Consider the following 17290-nt stretch of genomic DNA (forward strand, 5'->3'; position numbering starts at 1 on the left):
ATTACTTTTACTGGGTCTTTATTGGCATGTGCCAAAGTTAGCACATATATTAGACATTGGCTCCAGAAATAACCAATCCAATCCAGGTAACATTAGCCTTTGCAGGTGCTCATTGCAGGAAGATCAGACAGGAAACGCTTTGCTCCTCAGACAGCTCGGTTGCTTGTTGCCAAGGAGCTGTTGCAGAGGGGGCCTGGCACTGCCGAGTAGCCAAACTTCTCCTCAGCTGAACCAGTAACACTGCAGCAATGCCAGCATTTGTGGGCTCCCAGGTTTTTGGTGGCCTTCCTGGTCACCAATACCCATGCTGGGTGGAAGCCAGCTATTTTCATCTGGGCCAGGGCAATAGTTTTCCAAGGGCTGGTCCATCCAAGAGACAGGTGATGTCTACTGTATTAACTCCTTCAAGGAATTTTTATTCAACTCCATAGGAGCTGAGTGTTGGTTTGATTTCTGCTGCATGTTTGTCTCTGTGTAAAGATGAGGCAGGACTATTTTTGCGCCAAGGAGAGGCCCATCATTGCAGGAGACAAGAGAACAAACATTCTCACAGTATAATCAATCTTATAGACCAGATGGATACAGTAATTAGAGCAAAAACAATTTTGCCAAGAATATTAACATTTCAACAGTTTATCAGAAAGGGGGTGTTGACACCGGTCAATAATTTTCTGATTATTGCAAAAACATCTTAAGTTGTTGACTATTTTGTGCAAAATAGGACAGACTAATTTTGGCCTCCTGACCTTGTTTACAGCGATGGGAGGTAGCATTGCCACCAAAATATTTTTTTAAAACAAACAAACAAATAAACATGTGTTTTTCCAGGATTTGAAGGTATTGTAGGCCATAAAGATGTATGGGGTTTCCAAAGACCATATTTATTTATATTTTACTCAGTCTCATGATACTTGGGTGCATGTTGCAAAAAATGAAACAACTGTTGTCAACAGTTAGCACAAGTCAAGCCTACCCATTCCTCCCCCTCTTCCCATACGTGGATGAGATAAACATCATGTGTATGGACCTAAAAGAAAGAATAATAATAAAAAATAACTCAGAAGAATCCAAGTCCATCAAAGTTTAAAATACTTCCCTCACTGGGGAAGCAATAGCTTCTATTTGTTTCGTTTTTTCTCTCTCAGTATAAAACTAGCAAGTCTGTGCAAGACATGAGAGGAAATATTGGAATAACATTAGTATAGATGAGGGATAAGACATTTTACTGACATTAGTGTGTATTTCTGTTGTCTTTTATTTATTTTTTTTCTCTCCTATTTTTATTATTTATTCCACTTTTTCAGTATCAAGGAAATCCTTCCCACTTGCATGTTTTCTCCTGTGCTGTTCCTCAGCCTCTGATGCTACTCTCTTGGGGCACTTTCAGTGGTGGGCCATTAACATGCTGCTACACAGACCCAGCAGATCCATTGCTCTGTGCTGAAGGACCCACTCATCTGCCTGCTGGAAGGGACACCTCTGTGGGGCATCAAGGTGCCTTGATGTAACAGCTGATTACACAGCTGGATAGAAAATTTGAAAAAAGCACAAATCCTCTGAAACAATTTCCTGACCCTACAGCCAATCCTGTAACTCACTTTGAGGTATTGTGAAAGGACTGGGCACGTGGATATGAATTCACTTTGTCTCTTGCTTTGCCTTAATGAATCACATGAACCAGGATCTGGAAGAACCCAGGAAGGAGAAATCAGCAGAAAGAGGGAATTTCCTTGATGTCAGGAATGCCCTCCTGCCTACCCTGCCAGATGCCAGTGCTGAAGGAGTGGATAAAAGACCACATGTTCAGGCAGAAAACTGCAGTTATAGCTGCTTGACTTGCATGTGGCACGTAACTTCTTACTATCAGCAATAACGCTTTGCAGCTATAGCTTTATATCCTTCAGCTCTGGCTGATGACCAGTGCTTTCAGCAAAACCAAGGAGGTGTGGGCTAGTGTGGCCTTAAATTAAATATTTTTATCCCCAGTCTCAGTGTTCTGTGACTATAAGACCAGGAAAAGCTTTCCTGTTGTGTCCCATGCCTCTCACTCATTTTCTGACTGGGTCTGCATCATGACCATGCTGGGTAGGACCTGACCATGGCATTTCACCTCCTTTGTTACAGCAACAGTGTATACTATGATGCCTAGAAAACAAGGTAGTTTTCCTCTTGCCCTAGCAAAGTAGCCAGAGACCATCAGGAGAGCAGCTCAGCAGCTGCAGTAGAAAAGGGACAGCTGCTACTCAGAGCTCTTGCAGCTGCTCCGTGTTAAACCCTGTGGGTTAAAAGTCTGGACTTGAAAGTCCTTGTGAGAATAATTGTCCCATCTACTGGCTGGCTGGCAGAGGTTGTGATCAACAGCTGACATATTGATTAAAGAGGAGAGACAACGGGTAAGCAGATAAACTTTTATTTCCAAAAATAACAGCAAGTGAAATTGAAGCTAAATCACTGGAAATATGCCCCTTCGAATCTTTAAAAGTCAGGTGTGTGGATCAAAGATCAAGTAATTGAGGAAGTGAGAGGGTAATAAATGCCCCAAAGGGCCTGAAACAGCCTGAGCTTTGGCCTTCAAAGTTTGTGCAAAGCATCTCCCAAAAGGAGGTGGAAAGCAGGAGGGCAATCTGAAGCCAAGCCCTAGGGCAGAGGGTGGCAGATGCTGCACACTGGAGCAGTGCTCCATGGGACACGATGCCAGCCCAAGGGTCTGCCTGCACAGAAATGATACATTGGATTAGGCAATTCACTCTGGCTTCAGGAATGAGCTGCATCAAATGTGAAATGCAATCACATTGCTTTGATCGGCTTTCACACTGTGCTCCTTTTGTCCAACAGTGTTTGCAAGCGGTGTTAGGCTCATGGGCTGTGTGGTGCCCTGGGGAAGTATCCCCAGCAGTGACCATCTCATCACCCAGAGTGTGTTCCAGAAAACCCAGGGAGAACTGGAGGAGGAGACCTGGAATCAAACCAGTACATTCCTGTGATTCTTCTCCTGGCCATCCTGTAGTGCATTCTTAAAAAGCTTGGGAGTGATGGCCTAGGTAAATACATACATTTTTATTTTTCTTTTTGAATGCTGTGTGAACCTCTCCTCAGGGCTTTTGAAGAAGAGAAAGGAACAGGTCAGCTAAGCCTAAATGGAAGTGGGTTGTGCAGAGAGAAGGCTGAAAGAATGGTGGTAACAAGTGATAAAAAATGGCCCAGTTTTGTAGGCAAATGGGGTCAAAGGAGTCCTACTTTACTTTTGCTGCAGTTGAAGCACAGTTGTGAACAGCGACTATACTGGTACCATGGCAATGACCAAAATGATTTGGGTATAAATTTTCATGCTGGCATGCGTGGGAGGGAATGTTTTGTAAATATGAGGTGACCTACTCCTCACTGAAATGATTCAAATCAGTTTTTTAAAAATCTGGTTATGAAGAATATAGGGAATAAAGTACACAAACTGCATTTAGCATACCTGACAAAGAAGACAGCAAATTTCAGCCCAATCAAATTTGTCACTTTTGTGCTTATGGAGGACTCAAAGCAACTGGTTGGATGCTTGACACTGCCCATATGGATGCCATCACTGTGTTGCCAGTTGTCCAGTACAAGAGTGGAAAACAGGCCTCTACAAAAGAAGGTCAGATCAACCCTTTCTTTTCACAATTTCTTTGCACTTTTAAAAAGCCATTTGTGCTCTTTGGTATGAAGGAGTGTGTATAGCAGTGAGTTCAGCAGTTGGATGTACAGAAAAATGCTCCCTTTTACTTATTTTTAATCCTGCTAATTGATAATTTCAAACATTGCCTCTAGATGTGTTACAAGAAGTTTTGAAGTTTCTTTCTGTATTCACCTTCCATGCATCACTTATGGTTGTGCAGCAAGCTGAGCTGCCTTTTTACAAGCCTTTTCTACTCAGTCTTCCCTCTGAAACAGCACTGTGTTCAATCTTTACCCATTTTCACAGGACATCCAGTATGTGAACCACAAAGTGGTCCTCACTTAGTTTTTCTTTGTGGCTAACTTAGATTTCCTTTAATTTAAACTAGTCTTGTAGTTCTCCAACCATCTCTAGGCATGACTGCCCCCAGTAAGATTTTATCTAAAATATTTTTTCTCACTCCCTTTTCCTCCTTTTCTGTCTCTTTACTCTTCTTCCAGCTGATATGAAATCCTTATTAGGTTGGAGATATAGCATTTTTCCTACTAAGGCAAGCCAACAACACATCTACTTATTTCACAGTACAAGCTGCAATGCTGTTAATGACAAAGAATCACTTCTTCCTCTGTGAAAAGACAGCCCAGATTACCTTTCCCTGCTCTGGTTTGCTCTGAGGTAAGTTGTTTTCTAAATTGCTTTTCCCAGGTGAAAATGTTGACTGCAGGTGAAAGGCCATGGCTGGTGATGGGAGAGTGAAGAAGAGTGAAGCTGTTTTGGGGCATGCTATGTTCAGGGGAACCCTCTGGAGATGGGGCACATATGAGGGACAAATAGCTGAGGCAGTGCTGCTTGTTATCAGGACAGGGTCCTGCTTTAGTGTAGATGTGGAAGGGCAACAAGGTTTGTACTGCAAAGAATCTTTATTTTGTAATGCAAATAACAAAACAGAGTGCCCTTTGTTTCAAATTCTGTTCTGGCAGAAGGTCCTCTGCAAATATAGTAGGATTGTACATGAACTTTTCTGGCCCCAACAATTTCCAATCATTGCAACTGATGTTTTGAGACAGCTACAGCAGAATGAAGTGTCTCTCTGAAGCCTCTTGGGGCAAAAATCCCAAGAGCAAGCCTCTTGGAGGAAGCCTTGGAGCAAGCCTCTTGCTCCAAAACTTCTGATTTGTGTGTGCTTCATACATCTCTGCACCTACAAAAGTCATGTTTTTTCTGTTCTCTTGCGCTATGATACACATCTGAGCTATACAACACATTTGCTGTGGCACATCTGGTCTGAGGAGAAGGAGCACTGCAGGAGACAGCTCCAAAAAGTAGGTTTGATGCTGCAAGTGCACTGCTTGTGTTTGGATGTGATCCTGGAAGAAAATGAGAGGGCTTACAGCCTGGATACTACTTTAGTACATTGTATGGGTAAGCAAGTAACCTAGAAAGAGAGTCTCAGCTGCAACTGCCATGGTAATATGTCAGCAGCTGGCAAAAAGAATCCTGCATATCCTATGCACAGGGATGGTACCAGAGGACAAACTGATAGGGGACCTCTTTAGCCATGGACTGCTGAGGAGGTTTTGGTATTAATCTAGATATTGCCCTTTGAGGCATATCCCTCAACTGGAGACAATTGTGCGTTTTCCATGGAGTCTTGGTGGTACTCTTTAGTATTTTGAGTTTTCCCACAGCACGCCTTGGAAAAAAACTTGATCGCCCATGCAATGGTAGCTATTGTGACCTTTCTGACTCTTTCATCTTTCTCTGGCACCTTCCTTCTTTCTCCCCTATGGAATGCACGTCCCCTTGCCCTCTCTACTCCATCAGCTCAGAAGCAACCTGTCTCTTGGTGGGTTTGCTCCAGGTGCCATTCTCTTTCCTATGCAAGTGGCTTATTCAAGCAACTCTGCAGGGCTCCCAGCGTGAATGGTGATGACAAAGGGCAGGTGACATCAGACACATACTGTCCTTGCTGCCTCATATTAAACTGTGGCACATATACCTGAGTAATGGCAAATAACCAGGAGAGATGACATTTGGCCAAGATGACCTGGAGCAGGAAGAGTGCCTGGGTCAGGCCAAAACTAAACAATGCAGCTTGAGATAGTGGGAGGGCTGCCAGAAGCAGAGTGGCAGGAAGGCTCCCGTATGAACCCAAAAGCAAACAAACTCACTGCCAAGTAGCACTACTCCTGCTCCAAGGAGGATCACTTATTGCAGTTTGAATTATTAGCTCATTTGTTGTAGTAAAAGAGTGTGTGGACGCAAGGCACCGTGAGGAGACCAACCTAAATTACCTCTGTGTGCAAAAAAAGGCCTGGGAGTATATTTATATCCCTGCTTTGCTATGGGACTGTTATTCAAAGCACAATATAAATCATTATGCAAAAATCAAAATACCTTTGGTCTCTCCAATGTACCTGACTTCAAAGCACAAGTTCAATAAGTTAAGCAGGATTGGTAATACTTGATGTTCTAGTAGAGCCTCTATAATATCTCATTTATACTGCTCTTAACATATGGAGCATTTGCTTTGGCAAATGAACTTAGTAATATTTGGTGCTTTCCCAGCACACAATCAAAGTACTGACTTTGTAAATCATTGCAACAAAATCACTGGTTTGGAGGAACCTTTTGCTTTCTCCATTTGCTGCACCTTCCCAACTAAAAGAAAAAAGTGCAATAATTTACTTTTATACACGGACAGTTTTTGCTGGGTCATCTTACCAATTTAAGTAGTTATACAAAACACAAATCTTAACCCGTGCATTTTATGGTAGTGAGTCTTTATAAGTAACTTGTGGATGTGACTGGGTCTTGAAACTGTCCCCAGGCCAAGGACCTTTTGGAATCTGGGGCCTATTTGGGTTTCTTTCAGGGTGGAAAAACACACACCAGGGATTCTAGCATATACATATTAATCTTATTAGTTAAATATAGAATAATGGGAATCATCAGAGAGTAAAAATACTCCATTTTTTTTATAGTAAACACTATTACATAAAACATGGTAAATACTTAGCTTCAGGTTTATAGTAAAAACTAAGTCCTGCCATCCCCTCCCAGCCCTCAGTTCCCTCTTTTTTAGGCATTTGGCTTTCTTTGCACCTTAAATTCTATTCCTCGTAATATTCCTTCCCCATTCTTTCCTAAGTGTATATGAAATACTCATTTCATACACTCAGAGAAGTCCTACTCAGTGAGTTTTACTAACAATTTCCCTACTAATAGTGGTTTTATGTCTCAATTTTTGTGCTTCATTACAGAATTCCAGTCTGATTTCTTAATCTTTGCTGAAGTGGAAAGGTGTTCGTTAGAGTGGTTTTTTTTTGTTTTTTTTTTTTTTCAAGGTGGCATATGCCTGTTGTAGCTGAATTTCCAACAGTACAAACCTCTTGCATTCACAGAAAGCTGGAATCCTTAATACCCATATCACCTTTGAAAACACTGCCAAAGATTTAACAAAAATGCTTTTGGTCACATAGGCCAAGTTAAAAGACTGTACTTGCAGCCCACCCATTGGGACACAAAAAGGCAATGATTCGAACTTCTGTGCAGGTAATGTGTGACTATAGAGGCTGAACCATTTGGAAGATAACCTCAGCTACAGCAGGAGAAAGAACAACGAAGATAATGGAAAAGAAACAGCTATAATAACCATCTGCAAGCACACATGGCCTCTACTTCAGCACCCATAAAACTTAAAATGATAAAAGAAAAGGAAATTGCTTGCAAAATAGCAAAGACTACTTCAAAACATTTCTTATGCTTTTGTAGGGTTGCCCTCTTTCTGGTATTTGGAGTGCTGTGTGTATTAGCATTTAGCGTGGAGAGAGGTACATTCAAGTCTTTCCTTCACTTCCCTGTCTACCTTGCATCTGCACACATTGTTATTTATAGAGTGTACCCAAGGGTGCCAGCAGTATCGTCCTGCCCACCAAATCAGCTTGCATTGCCTGGGCTACATACCCTGCCCCTTGGCTGTGTACAGGGGTCAGTCCTAGCTCCATCTGCATGGCTGTACACAGCAACAATGTCATTGAAATAAGGGAAGAAATCCAATCATGATCACAGTCACTTCCCTAGACTAGACTTATTTTTGTGTTTTAGTGACCACCATAGCTTTGGGCTATCAATAATTTTATAGCTACTACAAGTCCCTTAAGCAAGAGCATAGTTTTATTGCCTTTTTATTGGAATGCAATGCCAAATTACATAGATGTGTCCCTCCTAAGGCTTATTTCCCTCCCAGAGTGGTACTAAGGCTTTTTCATTCAACTGGACTGGATCCCAAGCCCAAACCATGGTGCAGCCCCAACACAGTCCTGGAAGAAGCCAAGAGGTGCCACAGCTGAGAGCTGCTCAATGGACCCACAAAGGACATTGAGACAAAGGACAGCCTGCAGCAGTTTTAAATTTCCTTATGAGCTTAATGGAACTAAACCAAGACTTTTGCTAAGAGTCATGTGTGCCTTTGAAATTCACGTTGAGTTTTGCAAACTTTTAGTCATTTCAGGAAGAACTGAGCTGAATCCCCATCCCAAGTCACACCACTTGTGAGTTATTTATCTTCTAGGAGAACAACAGTGCAGACTGCTCTTTAGACTAGACATGAGCCTTGCATAAATTCAGAGGTCACCAATTGTTATGGCTTTATCAAGAACCTTATTAGTGATCATTACAAATAATCTTGCTTAGAAGGAGACTGCTATGAGCAAAACCCATCTTTCCTATTTATTTTATGACTATTAATGTTTTTTTTAATGTTTATACATTAGTGCAAGGAACAGTGTTAGCATAATTCTAGTGTAAAATAAAACCAGCTGTATCCATTATAAGTGCATTACTGCCAGGAACTGTAAATATGTTTATGCCTGATAGCCTTCTGACTCAATAATATCCTGCTATCTCTGTTGGGCAGGCAAGTTTTTAAACCAAGAAAAGACAGGTTATGATTTTCATAACCAAACTGTGTTTTTCCTTTTGAAGTATGTTATCTAAATTCAAATTTTAAGAAGGTCATTAAAAAAAATCCGTCTGTGATTTTAAAGGAGAACAAAGTGGTGGCAAGAAGGTATGATGTGCACTAAGAACAAGTTATTCCTCCCAGATATACATATACGCAGACAAACCCTGCCATATCATACCATACAAACAATTTTAATTGTGTAGTTACAGTCAATAACCACTCCTAGTCAGAACATTTCTGCATAAAGAAAATTGTGATACACTTATAAAAACAGCCAGCTGTAACAAAATAACTGGTGTTTTCATAGCAATAAACTCATAAAAAAGAAATACACCTTTATACAGAAAATTTATACAGCTGTAGCTTTAAAATTGATTGTAAACCAAAGGAAGACACATTGCAAACATCAATTATTTTCACATTAATTGCATAAGTTTCTAAGGTGATCTATTAGTTTTATTTACCTAAGCTTATTTGCATGATAGTAAAAATTGCATACAACAATAAGAGTGAAGCTTATAGTATGAATTGCTTGGATAACATAGAGCACTTTTTATAGGCAACTGTGTAAAGCACATTTTCTCTATTTAAAACTTTTAAGACACTTTGTTTTACTGCCCATCAAAATACATTTATAAATAGAAAAAAAAATCAGTATGGTAACAAGAGAAGCAATATTACATTTAACGGAAACTTCCAAAAAAATTAATTACAACATGATGCTGCAGGATCTACAAATAAATAATGAGGACTAAATCGTGTTTCACATTTTCTTTTTCTTTTTCTCTAAAACCATGTAACAATGAGAATGGAAAAAAAAAATACAGTGACCTTTATTTCCAAAAGAAAACAAATCTGAATTACGGCAGTGCCATATAATACAAGGCATTTGTTGGCATATGTTATCTTTAAACTGCATTCCACAGTCTATAGTTCTTTTGTAACATACAATAGAACAAGAGTAACAAACTCTTTTTATTTTATTTTTTTAAATAAATGTGATTTTTCAAAGATCAAGTGTGGAGTGCTACAGTAATAATTAAAAAACAAGAACAAAACAGAAACAAAAAAACAGTAAATCACAAAAGTTGTAATGCTTGTCTGAAGGCTCCAGAATCAAAATCACTGGTATCATGCTTATTGGGTACACTCACAGTGTATCCAGTGAACACAAATTAATATCAAACAATCCTCAACGCTTCATCTGTTGCTGCGAAGCAGTTTGTAAAATAGAGTAAAACATCTAGTGCAGTCTGCATTATCCTTTTTTTCAACTTTTGTGCAAGTTTTGGAAGATTCATTGGCCAAACAATGAATAATAAGGGTTTTTGACACAACGCAAGATGGAATTTTCATTTCATTAGTAAATACCAGCGGCACTGTTGAAAGAAAATAATACTTTTAGATCAGTCTTTCAATTCAGCATTAATCTCTGTGTTCCCTTCTGCTGATAACTCTTCTTCTAGTTTAACTGAAAAAAGCGTGTTTGCATTTTTGTCTTGAATGCTGTCTTCTAAATCCTTGAGCAGCTCTTCTTCCTTGTATTCTGCAACATCCACCTCCAAACCAGAATTGTCCTTCAGCTTCCCATGGTGCTTGAGATAATATCGCTGGTTCTGAAAGAACTTGATAATGGTGTACTTGGGCAGGTCAAGCTGAGCGGAGAGAGTCTGGATTGCTTCTTCATCTGGATACAGGCCTACATCTTGTATGAAACTCTGTAGGATCCCTAGGGCCTCAACAGAAATCTTTGTTCGCGGTCGGGGTTTCTGACGATTTTCATCCTCAGATTCAGCTGGTGATGCTACTGTCGGTTGCCTTGGGGGTAGTCTGGGACCTGGTTGTTGTTGCTGTTGCTGCTGCTGTTGTTGCTGTTGCTGCTGCTGCTGCTGCAAGACAAAGAACAGCATTTTTTTGTACATGTATTCTTGCTCATATTTTGTTACTGAGAAAATCCTGAGGAGGGAGTGGGGGGAAGAAATTGCAAAGCTACAAACAAAGGCTTAGTAAGCTTAAAGAAAAAAAAGGAAGAGAAAAAAAGAAAGAACAAAAAAGAATACAGACCAAAAGCACCGATGATACAACATTGGTGCGGTTTAGCTCACAAATTTTAATGAACATGCTCCATGAATCAAGTGCAGACAAGACAAAATGCTAAATGACATAGTATAGGATTAACTTGACCAGCTTAGCCAGAACTGTAGCGAGGGCAAAGTGAGAAAAGTGCCAGATGAGGGCAAACGTGCCGGAGCTCTGCCAGCAACAGCAGCTGCTGCCCAAAAACAAGGGCTGCAACTCTCTAGCAATAGCTAGACGAATGGGCTGGGGAGTCAGGGGGAAGGAGAGCGTTTTAGCTCTTTAAGTACAGAAATATCTCACTGCTGATCTGACCTCAGCATGCACTGAAGTCTCGTCAAACTTCCAAACATTACAACAGAATATGCTGGCTGGAAGTGCCTAACGTGGCGCTGTCAAACCCAGCCTCAGCAAGGACAAAGGGATCTGGAGGTAGAAAATCTGTGCTTCCCCTTCTGGATCTGATCTCTTCTGCCTGTGGTCTCTGAGCAGGCCTGCACTGCCTGTATCCCAACTAACAAATGGGGAACAGACCTATTTACCTGCCTCTGGGTTTGTGCTGGGGATTATTTAGTTAATATTTATAAAGCACTAAGATGCAAAGCTCTAAATAAGTTGCACTATTATTATTAGAAGGGAACATGCTGCATTCCAAAAACTCAGGCAATAAAAATGAGCCAATATGCACATCAGAAGAATAAGATAAAGCAATTCATGATGTAAATAATTAACAAGAGCTTAAAATGAAGTTTTGCAAGCATGGATTCAGAAACATTTTTAAAAGGTGAGGCACTGAGCCCTAGGGATAGAAATGTTTTTCTCATCTACCACCAGAGTACAGTACACTATAAGATCACGTTTAAAGTCAAAAGTAAATTTATCAGTTACTGTTTGTGTTGACAATTCTTTTGCTGTGTAGCACAGGAAGCACTGGTTAGTAAGATATTTTGGATCAGCAAATTTCTTGTCATATGGTACAAACCACCAGTTATTATTAAAAAACAACCACAGCAAAACAAGCAGTTGCTATCACTGCATTTTATTTCCCTTTGAGAGTCTCCCTTCAACAATTTTTGTGTTTTGGTAGTGGTTTCCAGGCTTCTAGTAGCAGTTCTTTGAGACCCTAAGAAGCCAAGAATGCCGTACAAATGGTATAAATACTGGAGGGATTATAATTCTGTCCACTTCATAGGGACTCTTGTGGTTGTGGAAGCTGCACAGACAGACATCCACAACGGATTTAGAAGCCACTGCTTTAAGTGATCTTCATATTTTAAGATCTGACACAAATGCCCTGGAACTGGGGCTCCTTCCTCATCCCTGTTCAGGTCTTTCCATGTTTTATGGTCTGTGCGCAGTCTCATTCAAGGCTCCTGTCCTGAAGAGATTCAAGACTACTCCCAGCACATTAAATTCTTATAAGACTGGAGGCTTTATATATACAGTTTGAAAACTTGTGTCTGAGCTACATATTTATGCATCTTTAACAATTACCATGTAGAACAGCAGAGACAAAACTCAGGCCCAATCTCCCAATCCTTACTCTTACAAGTCATATTAAGAGATTACAATGCAACTGCTTATGTGAATAATATTTATGAGATCAAACACACAACTTTTATCAACAAGGCAAGAAAATCTAAGTAAGTGGCATAGTGGTTGTATGTTTATACTGTGCATAAGCTTCTCCTTTTATCCCCTTAAGAAGCGATTTTATTAAAAACAATGTACATTTTCAAACAAGTGCTGTTTTATTACTCAATATAGATCTTTCTCTCTCTTTTTGCTAAATCAAACAGCAAGTTTCCAGGCTTTCACAATTATTTTAGTACTTGATATCCTAAGGGATTGTCTTATTCAGTTTGCTTTATCTTTAATATACACTTGTGTTGTTTCTGGCTGTGAGATAACTCTATCCTTCCTAGCTTTGTAAATATTTTTCTGTATAGGTAATACAAGTGATACACAGGGTCTCAGCTGAGGCTGGAAAAGCGTGGGGTAATATCTGCCCTTTAAGAAGGAGCAGTTATAAGGCTGACCTCAGGCATTTTGTGAGAAGTGATCAAAGAGTCCCCAGCTCAGAGAGACAGCAGTCCCCACTGACAACCTGGGCTACCCAGCTTAGCACAACAGCCAGCTCCGCTCCCAGCTGGCAGTGCCTGTGCCAGCAAAAAGGGTGTGTGCAGTTCCTGGAGGAGGCCCCGCTAGGGCTGCCCTGAAGCAGAGGGAAGCTCTTCCAAGTCTCATCGTGTGGGTCTTGCATCCCCTCCTCTCTCCCTGACATGGTGCCCTTGTGCCAGCTCACCTGCGGAGCAGCACCCAGCCAAGGTCCAGTGGTCAGCAGGCCTGGTAGGAAAGCTCCTCTATGCTCTCCTTTCCCAAGGGTGGTGGGAGAGGGGCTCTGAAGGAAAAACAAACAAATATTGACTCACCCCAGTCTGAACTGGGGTTAAAGTGGGATTAGAAATCCCCTTCCCTTCACTCCTACCCAGGTCGAGCTGCTACTGCTAAGGGTTCTTGCTTGGTTTTCAAAAAGCAGCACAACAAGGTCCTCCTGCTTTGCTGGGAAGGAAGAACTTTGACTGGTGCCACACACCCCTGCCTTCTGGCTCTGGTGCCTGTCCAGCCAGGCACAGCCAGCACGGGGCTCGCCCTGCCCCGCACACAGCTGCCTCTGCACTGCCACCACACACATTAGCAAACAATCGGCGAAGCGAAACAAGAACTGTGGGTGGTCGCACGGTCTCCTTTGAACCGCGGTGGTGGACGGCAGCGCGCTCTTATCTTGCACCGGGAGACCTGCGTTTAGCCTGACCAGGAGGGAAGAAACACTAATTTCCTTTGCTCCGTTTAAAGCTTTATTTACTTAGCGCTCTGTGGGATTGGCCAAGGTAAACTAACCTGAATCTGTTCTGCTGGCACATGGATAATGTGGGAAGGCCTGTCACCATGGTGATGAACTGCATTGCTTTCTTGTTCATAAATGGCATCGCGTTCAGGCTGAGGAAGACTGAGGAACCTTCGGATCATGGAGAGATTCTCCCAGAGGGTCCTGTTTTCTGGTGATGGATCTTCTTTCCAACGTAACAGCTCACAGAGCCACCCCTTGAAGACAAAACCAGCAAAACAGTAGGTTTTTTTTTTGGTCACACTGCAAGGGGCAAAATGAGGGCAAAACATGTACTTTAGAAGTGCTGCATTCTCTCATCCTCTCACCTGATCAAAAGCGCTTTCACTGCACAGGCTGGGGTTAAAGCAAAGACCAATGCACTGAAAGGCTGCCCAGCCATTTCACAGACCCTTACCAACCACAGGCATTTTGGAAAGCATCTTCTCCTTGGTCTCACACCACAGTGCTGCTATTTGTTTGCTTGACTGTAGGGCTGCCTAACGTAAATCACAGCAGTACAGGAACTCCCTAATATCTCTTCAAAAGACAGGAATCCTATGACTAGATGCAGTCAAGCAATAACATCTTAATTTCTGCTACAAGAAGAGGTTTCTCTGCAGGTGAACTTATTTCAAGTGATACATAACTGTTTCCAGACTGTCCTCATAGACCCAGAAAAAAATCAGTCTCTCAGTTTTACATACAGGATTATTAGGGGTTGGGGGAAGGAAGATGTGCTCTAGCTTCTGATATACATTTCTACATCAAGGACAGCAAGGTGCCTAAGAGTCTTTGGGGTACATAATATGAAGTCGGCTACAGAATCCCTTGCAAGAATTGAAGCAGTTGCTAATTTGCTTCCAAAAGAGACATATGAGTTCATCACGAAAATTTAATGTTTCTTTACATCTTCTTAAAATTTAATTGAGGATTTTTTTCTCAACTGTGCACTGGTAGTTCTAGAAGAGGAATGCAAACCCTCTAGCTAGGACAGTGTACATCAGCAGAAATTTTCTAATATATTAAAATTTAGGAACAAAATATTACATGTATAAAACATTTATTTTAGCTTCAAGGATCTGTTTTCAAAAATAGGTCCATGCAGTTTTCTTTCTTAATGCTGTAGGAAAGATAATGTGACATTTTATTGAATCAACAAATAATATAAATGTACAGAAGCTTTTAGGTCCTTTTTATATGTACTCGTAGTGGATTAATGGTTTACTAACACATACAATAGACTCATAGATACAATATAGATATGTATTTTCTTGAAGATCCTCATATCTTTAGCTAATAGTTTATAAATGCAGTGTAAAAATATTGCCACAACAGGAAGAGTAAAAGTAAGCAAATAATGCTAATGCATTCATATTGTATATGAAGATATTTAGTGAGGTGTGTATAAAAAGTTGAAGTACATTTGCTTGGATATAAGTGAAAAACTGAACAAATGACACAGAAGAAAATGCCCCCAAGAAACTATCAAAATGACAAATGTTATAGAGATGGTGGTAGCAGAGCTGAAAAAGCAAAAATTTAAATGGGGCCAAAATCTGCCAGGTGCTCATGAGGTGTGCGAGGGAGGAGCGGAGACAGGGGAGAGCAGAGGCAGCAGAAGGGCTCCCCTACACCCTAGGGATGGAGCACACCCCATTCCTTGACCGTGCACTAAGTGGGGATGCTGGGTATTGCCCCAGGGTTTAGCAAAACGACTTGGAAATGTGGCCAAATGCCTTCACACAGAACACACAACCCTCAGCCTGTCCTGGCTGGAATTGTATGGCATGTTTTCAAACCAGTAGCAAGGGTCTCTGGGATCTCACTGGAATGTATTAGCAGGGCGAGCTCTCCCTGCCCCTAACAAAAACAACATGTTGCTTCGGTGGCTCTCTGCTCACCTTGCATCCACAGGGACACTAAGTGCTGGATTATGCTCAACAGCAGTATTCATTTATTGCAGTAAGTTAAAAGCAGTGCACTCAGCAGAGGCAGCTTCTTGGGGACAGAGGAGAGATGATGATGAAGATAAACCAATCTAGATCTTTTAACTGAAGAGCAGTTACAAAATTTTTAATTAAAGAACCCCAAAGCTGCAAACTACCCCATGCCAAAGCATAAAAATTGTCCTTTGGTTGTCTGGAATCTGCACTGCTTTACACTGAAACTGTTGGTTTTCTTTCTAAAGTGGTGAAACAAAGAGCAGAGCTGTCTATCATGACAGTTTGGTTGAAGTTAAAAAAAAAAGACAGGATAACCCATCTCCACTCATGACACCTCTCCAAGGCATACAAACAGGCTGGAAAAGAACTTTTAGAAGCTGCAGATGTTTTGTCTGCTGACCACAGGAATCACAGGGTTTGTTTTTCCTTAAAAATGCAGTAGAGATCCTTTAAAAAAGCATCCATTAGAAAAAATAATTCCTATGCAATAACATTTTCTGTTCATTAAACATATTTCACAACAGTTTTTGTTAACTAAGAAATATCTTCTGCCCTTACTGTCTTTTCTGTTTCTGTATTTATTAGGTCAGACCTTATTTTTATTAACTACTGATAGCTAACATTGTATTTCTAACGCTTTTCTCTCATTTTTTGCACTGAAATAATACTTCTAATGCCTTATCTAAAATTATTTGATGAATTGTAACCTGAAACATGTCTCTGCTAGCCTTTCAGGGATTTTGAGATAATGAAGACAGATACTTCTGACAGGGTACACAGAAAAGATTACTGTTCTACCAAAATGTCTCTATTCCACTCGGCACATTTTTAAAGAAGTAGACACACTCTGATGAAACATTTGATGGAAAACATGGAAACAAACAACTGAATTATTTCACAATTACAAGGATAGAAACAATTTTTTAGTCTTTACTTCAATAAGTATTTCTATACTTATTTTTGAAAGCTGATCTCACCAATGTTCTCAGAAGAGATAGCGGACGGACAGTAGGAGAGGCTGTAGGGGCTTAGTTTGTTAAGAGAGTAAGAACTTTATCCCAATATGCTTTCTTTTGGTTCAAGATAAACAATTAAAAATAGAAGTATTTTATTTAGTTTCTGGTTCAGAATTCTGGACATGAAATAAAGCTCATTCATAAAAGTCACCTGCATGAGAAAGCATTAAATGTTTTTACAAAATTTAGGGGAAAAAAAAATCATCCAGATTCTTTTAATGGTTAATTTTAAGTTCTGTAAAATTTATAAGTTTTGTTTCCATTTGTTCTAAAAAAGGAATGACTTGTTGCAAATAGTGCAGTTGAATTTATAAGTGAATGTAACAGGGCCAGTTTTTCTCCTTTCATACTTTTTTAAGTCTAGTGCAATTTCTGCCTAGTTTCCTTTTTTTCTTGTCTTTATAGTTTTACAGGAAGTGGAAATGGCCACAAAATAATAAGGAAATATTTATAAATCAGATTAGATCACAGCCAGTTTATACAGTATATAGAGTACATTATTAAGAAAACAGCATTAAAATAATGAAGTTGATACATTTATGCAGAAAGGCAAACCCCCCAAAAATTCTGCAATGACATTGGGAACAACCTTGATTTTAAAACAGAGTAAATTTGCCAGGCAACATTACACTGAATATAAAGAGAGTACAAAGCAAAATATAAACATTAGCCACATGTAAATATGTTTGGAGAACTTTCAGGATGTTACTACTTTTCAAACTGACAAAGTTTAATTTGACACCTTCTGTT

At 40.3% G+C, this 17290-nt stretch overlaps 1 protein-coding gene across 5 annotated transcripts in view; it reads right to left on the reverse strand.

The window, feature by feature from the left end:
• Window positions 1-8785: 8785 nt before the first annotated feature.
• The window catches only part of SATB1 (SATB homeobox 1), a 92112-nt gene continuing 83607 nt past the window's right edge, over window positions 8786-17290 (reverse strand). For 3 of the 5 annotated variants that reach the window (XM_053945363.1, XM_053945353.1, XM_053945345.1), the window contains 3 exons: window positions 13593-13796; window positions 12997-13092; window positions 8786-10504 (listed from right to left, as the gene is read on the reverse strand). In XM_053945363.1, the coding sequence (XP_053801338.1) occupies window positions 10022-10504; window positions 12997-13092; window positions 13593-13796 (783 nt within the window). In that variant the 3' untranslated portion in view covers window positions 8786-10021. The remainder of the gene's footprint in view (window positions 10505-12996; window positions 13093-13592; window positions 13797-17290) is intronic. The other 2 variants (XM_053945383.1, XM_053945374.1) reach the window with 2 other exon arrangements.

Source organism: Vidua chalybeata, chromosome 1 (genome assembly GCF_026979565.1).
Source record: "Vidua chalybeata isolate OUT-0048 chromosome 1, bVidCha1 merged haplotype, whole genome shotgun sequence".
NCBI lineage: Eukaryota > Metazoa > Chordata > Aves > Passeriformes > Viduidae > Vidua > Vidua chalybeata.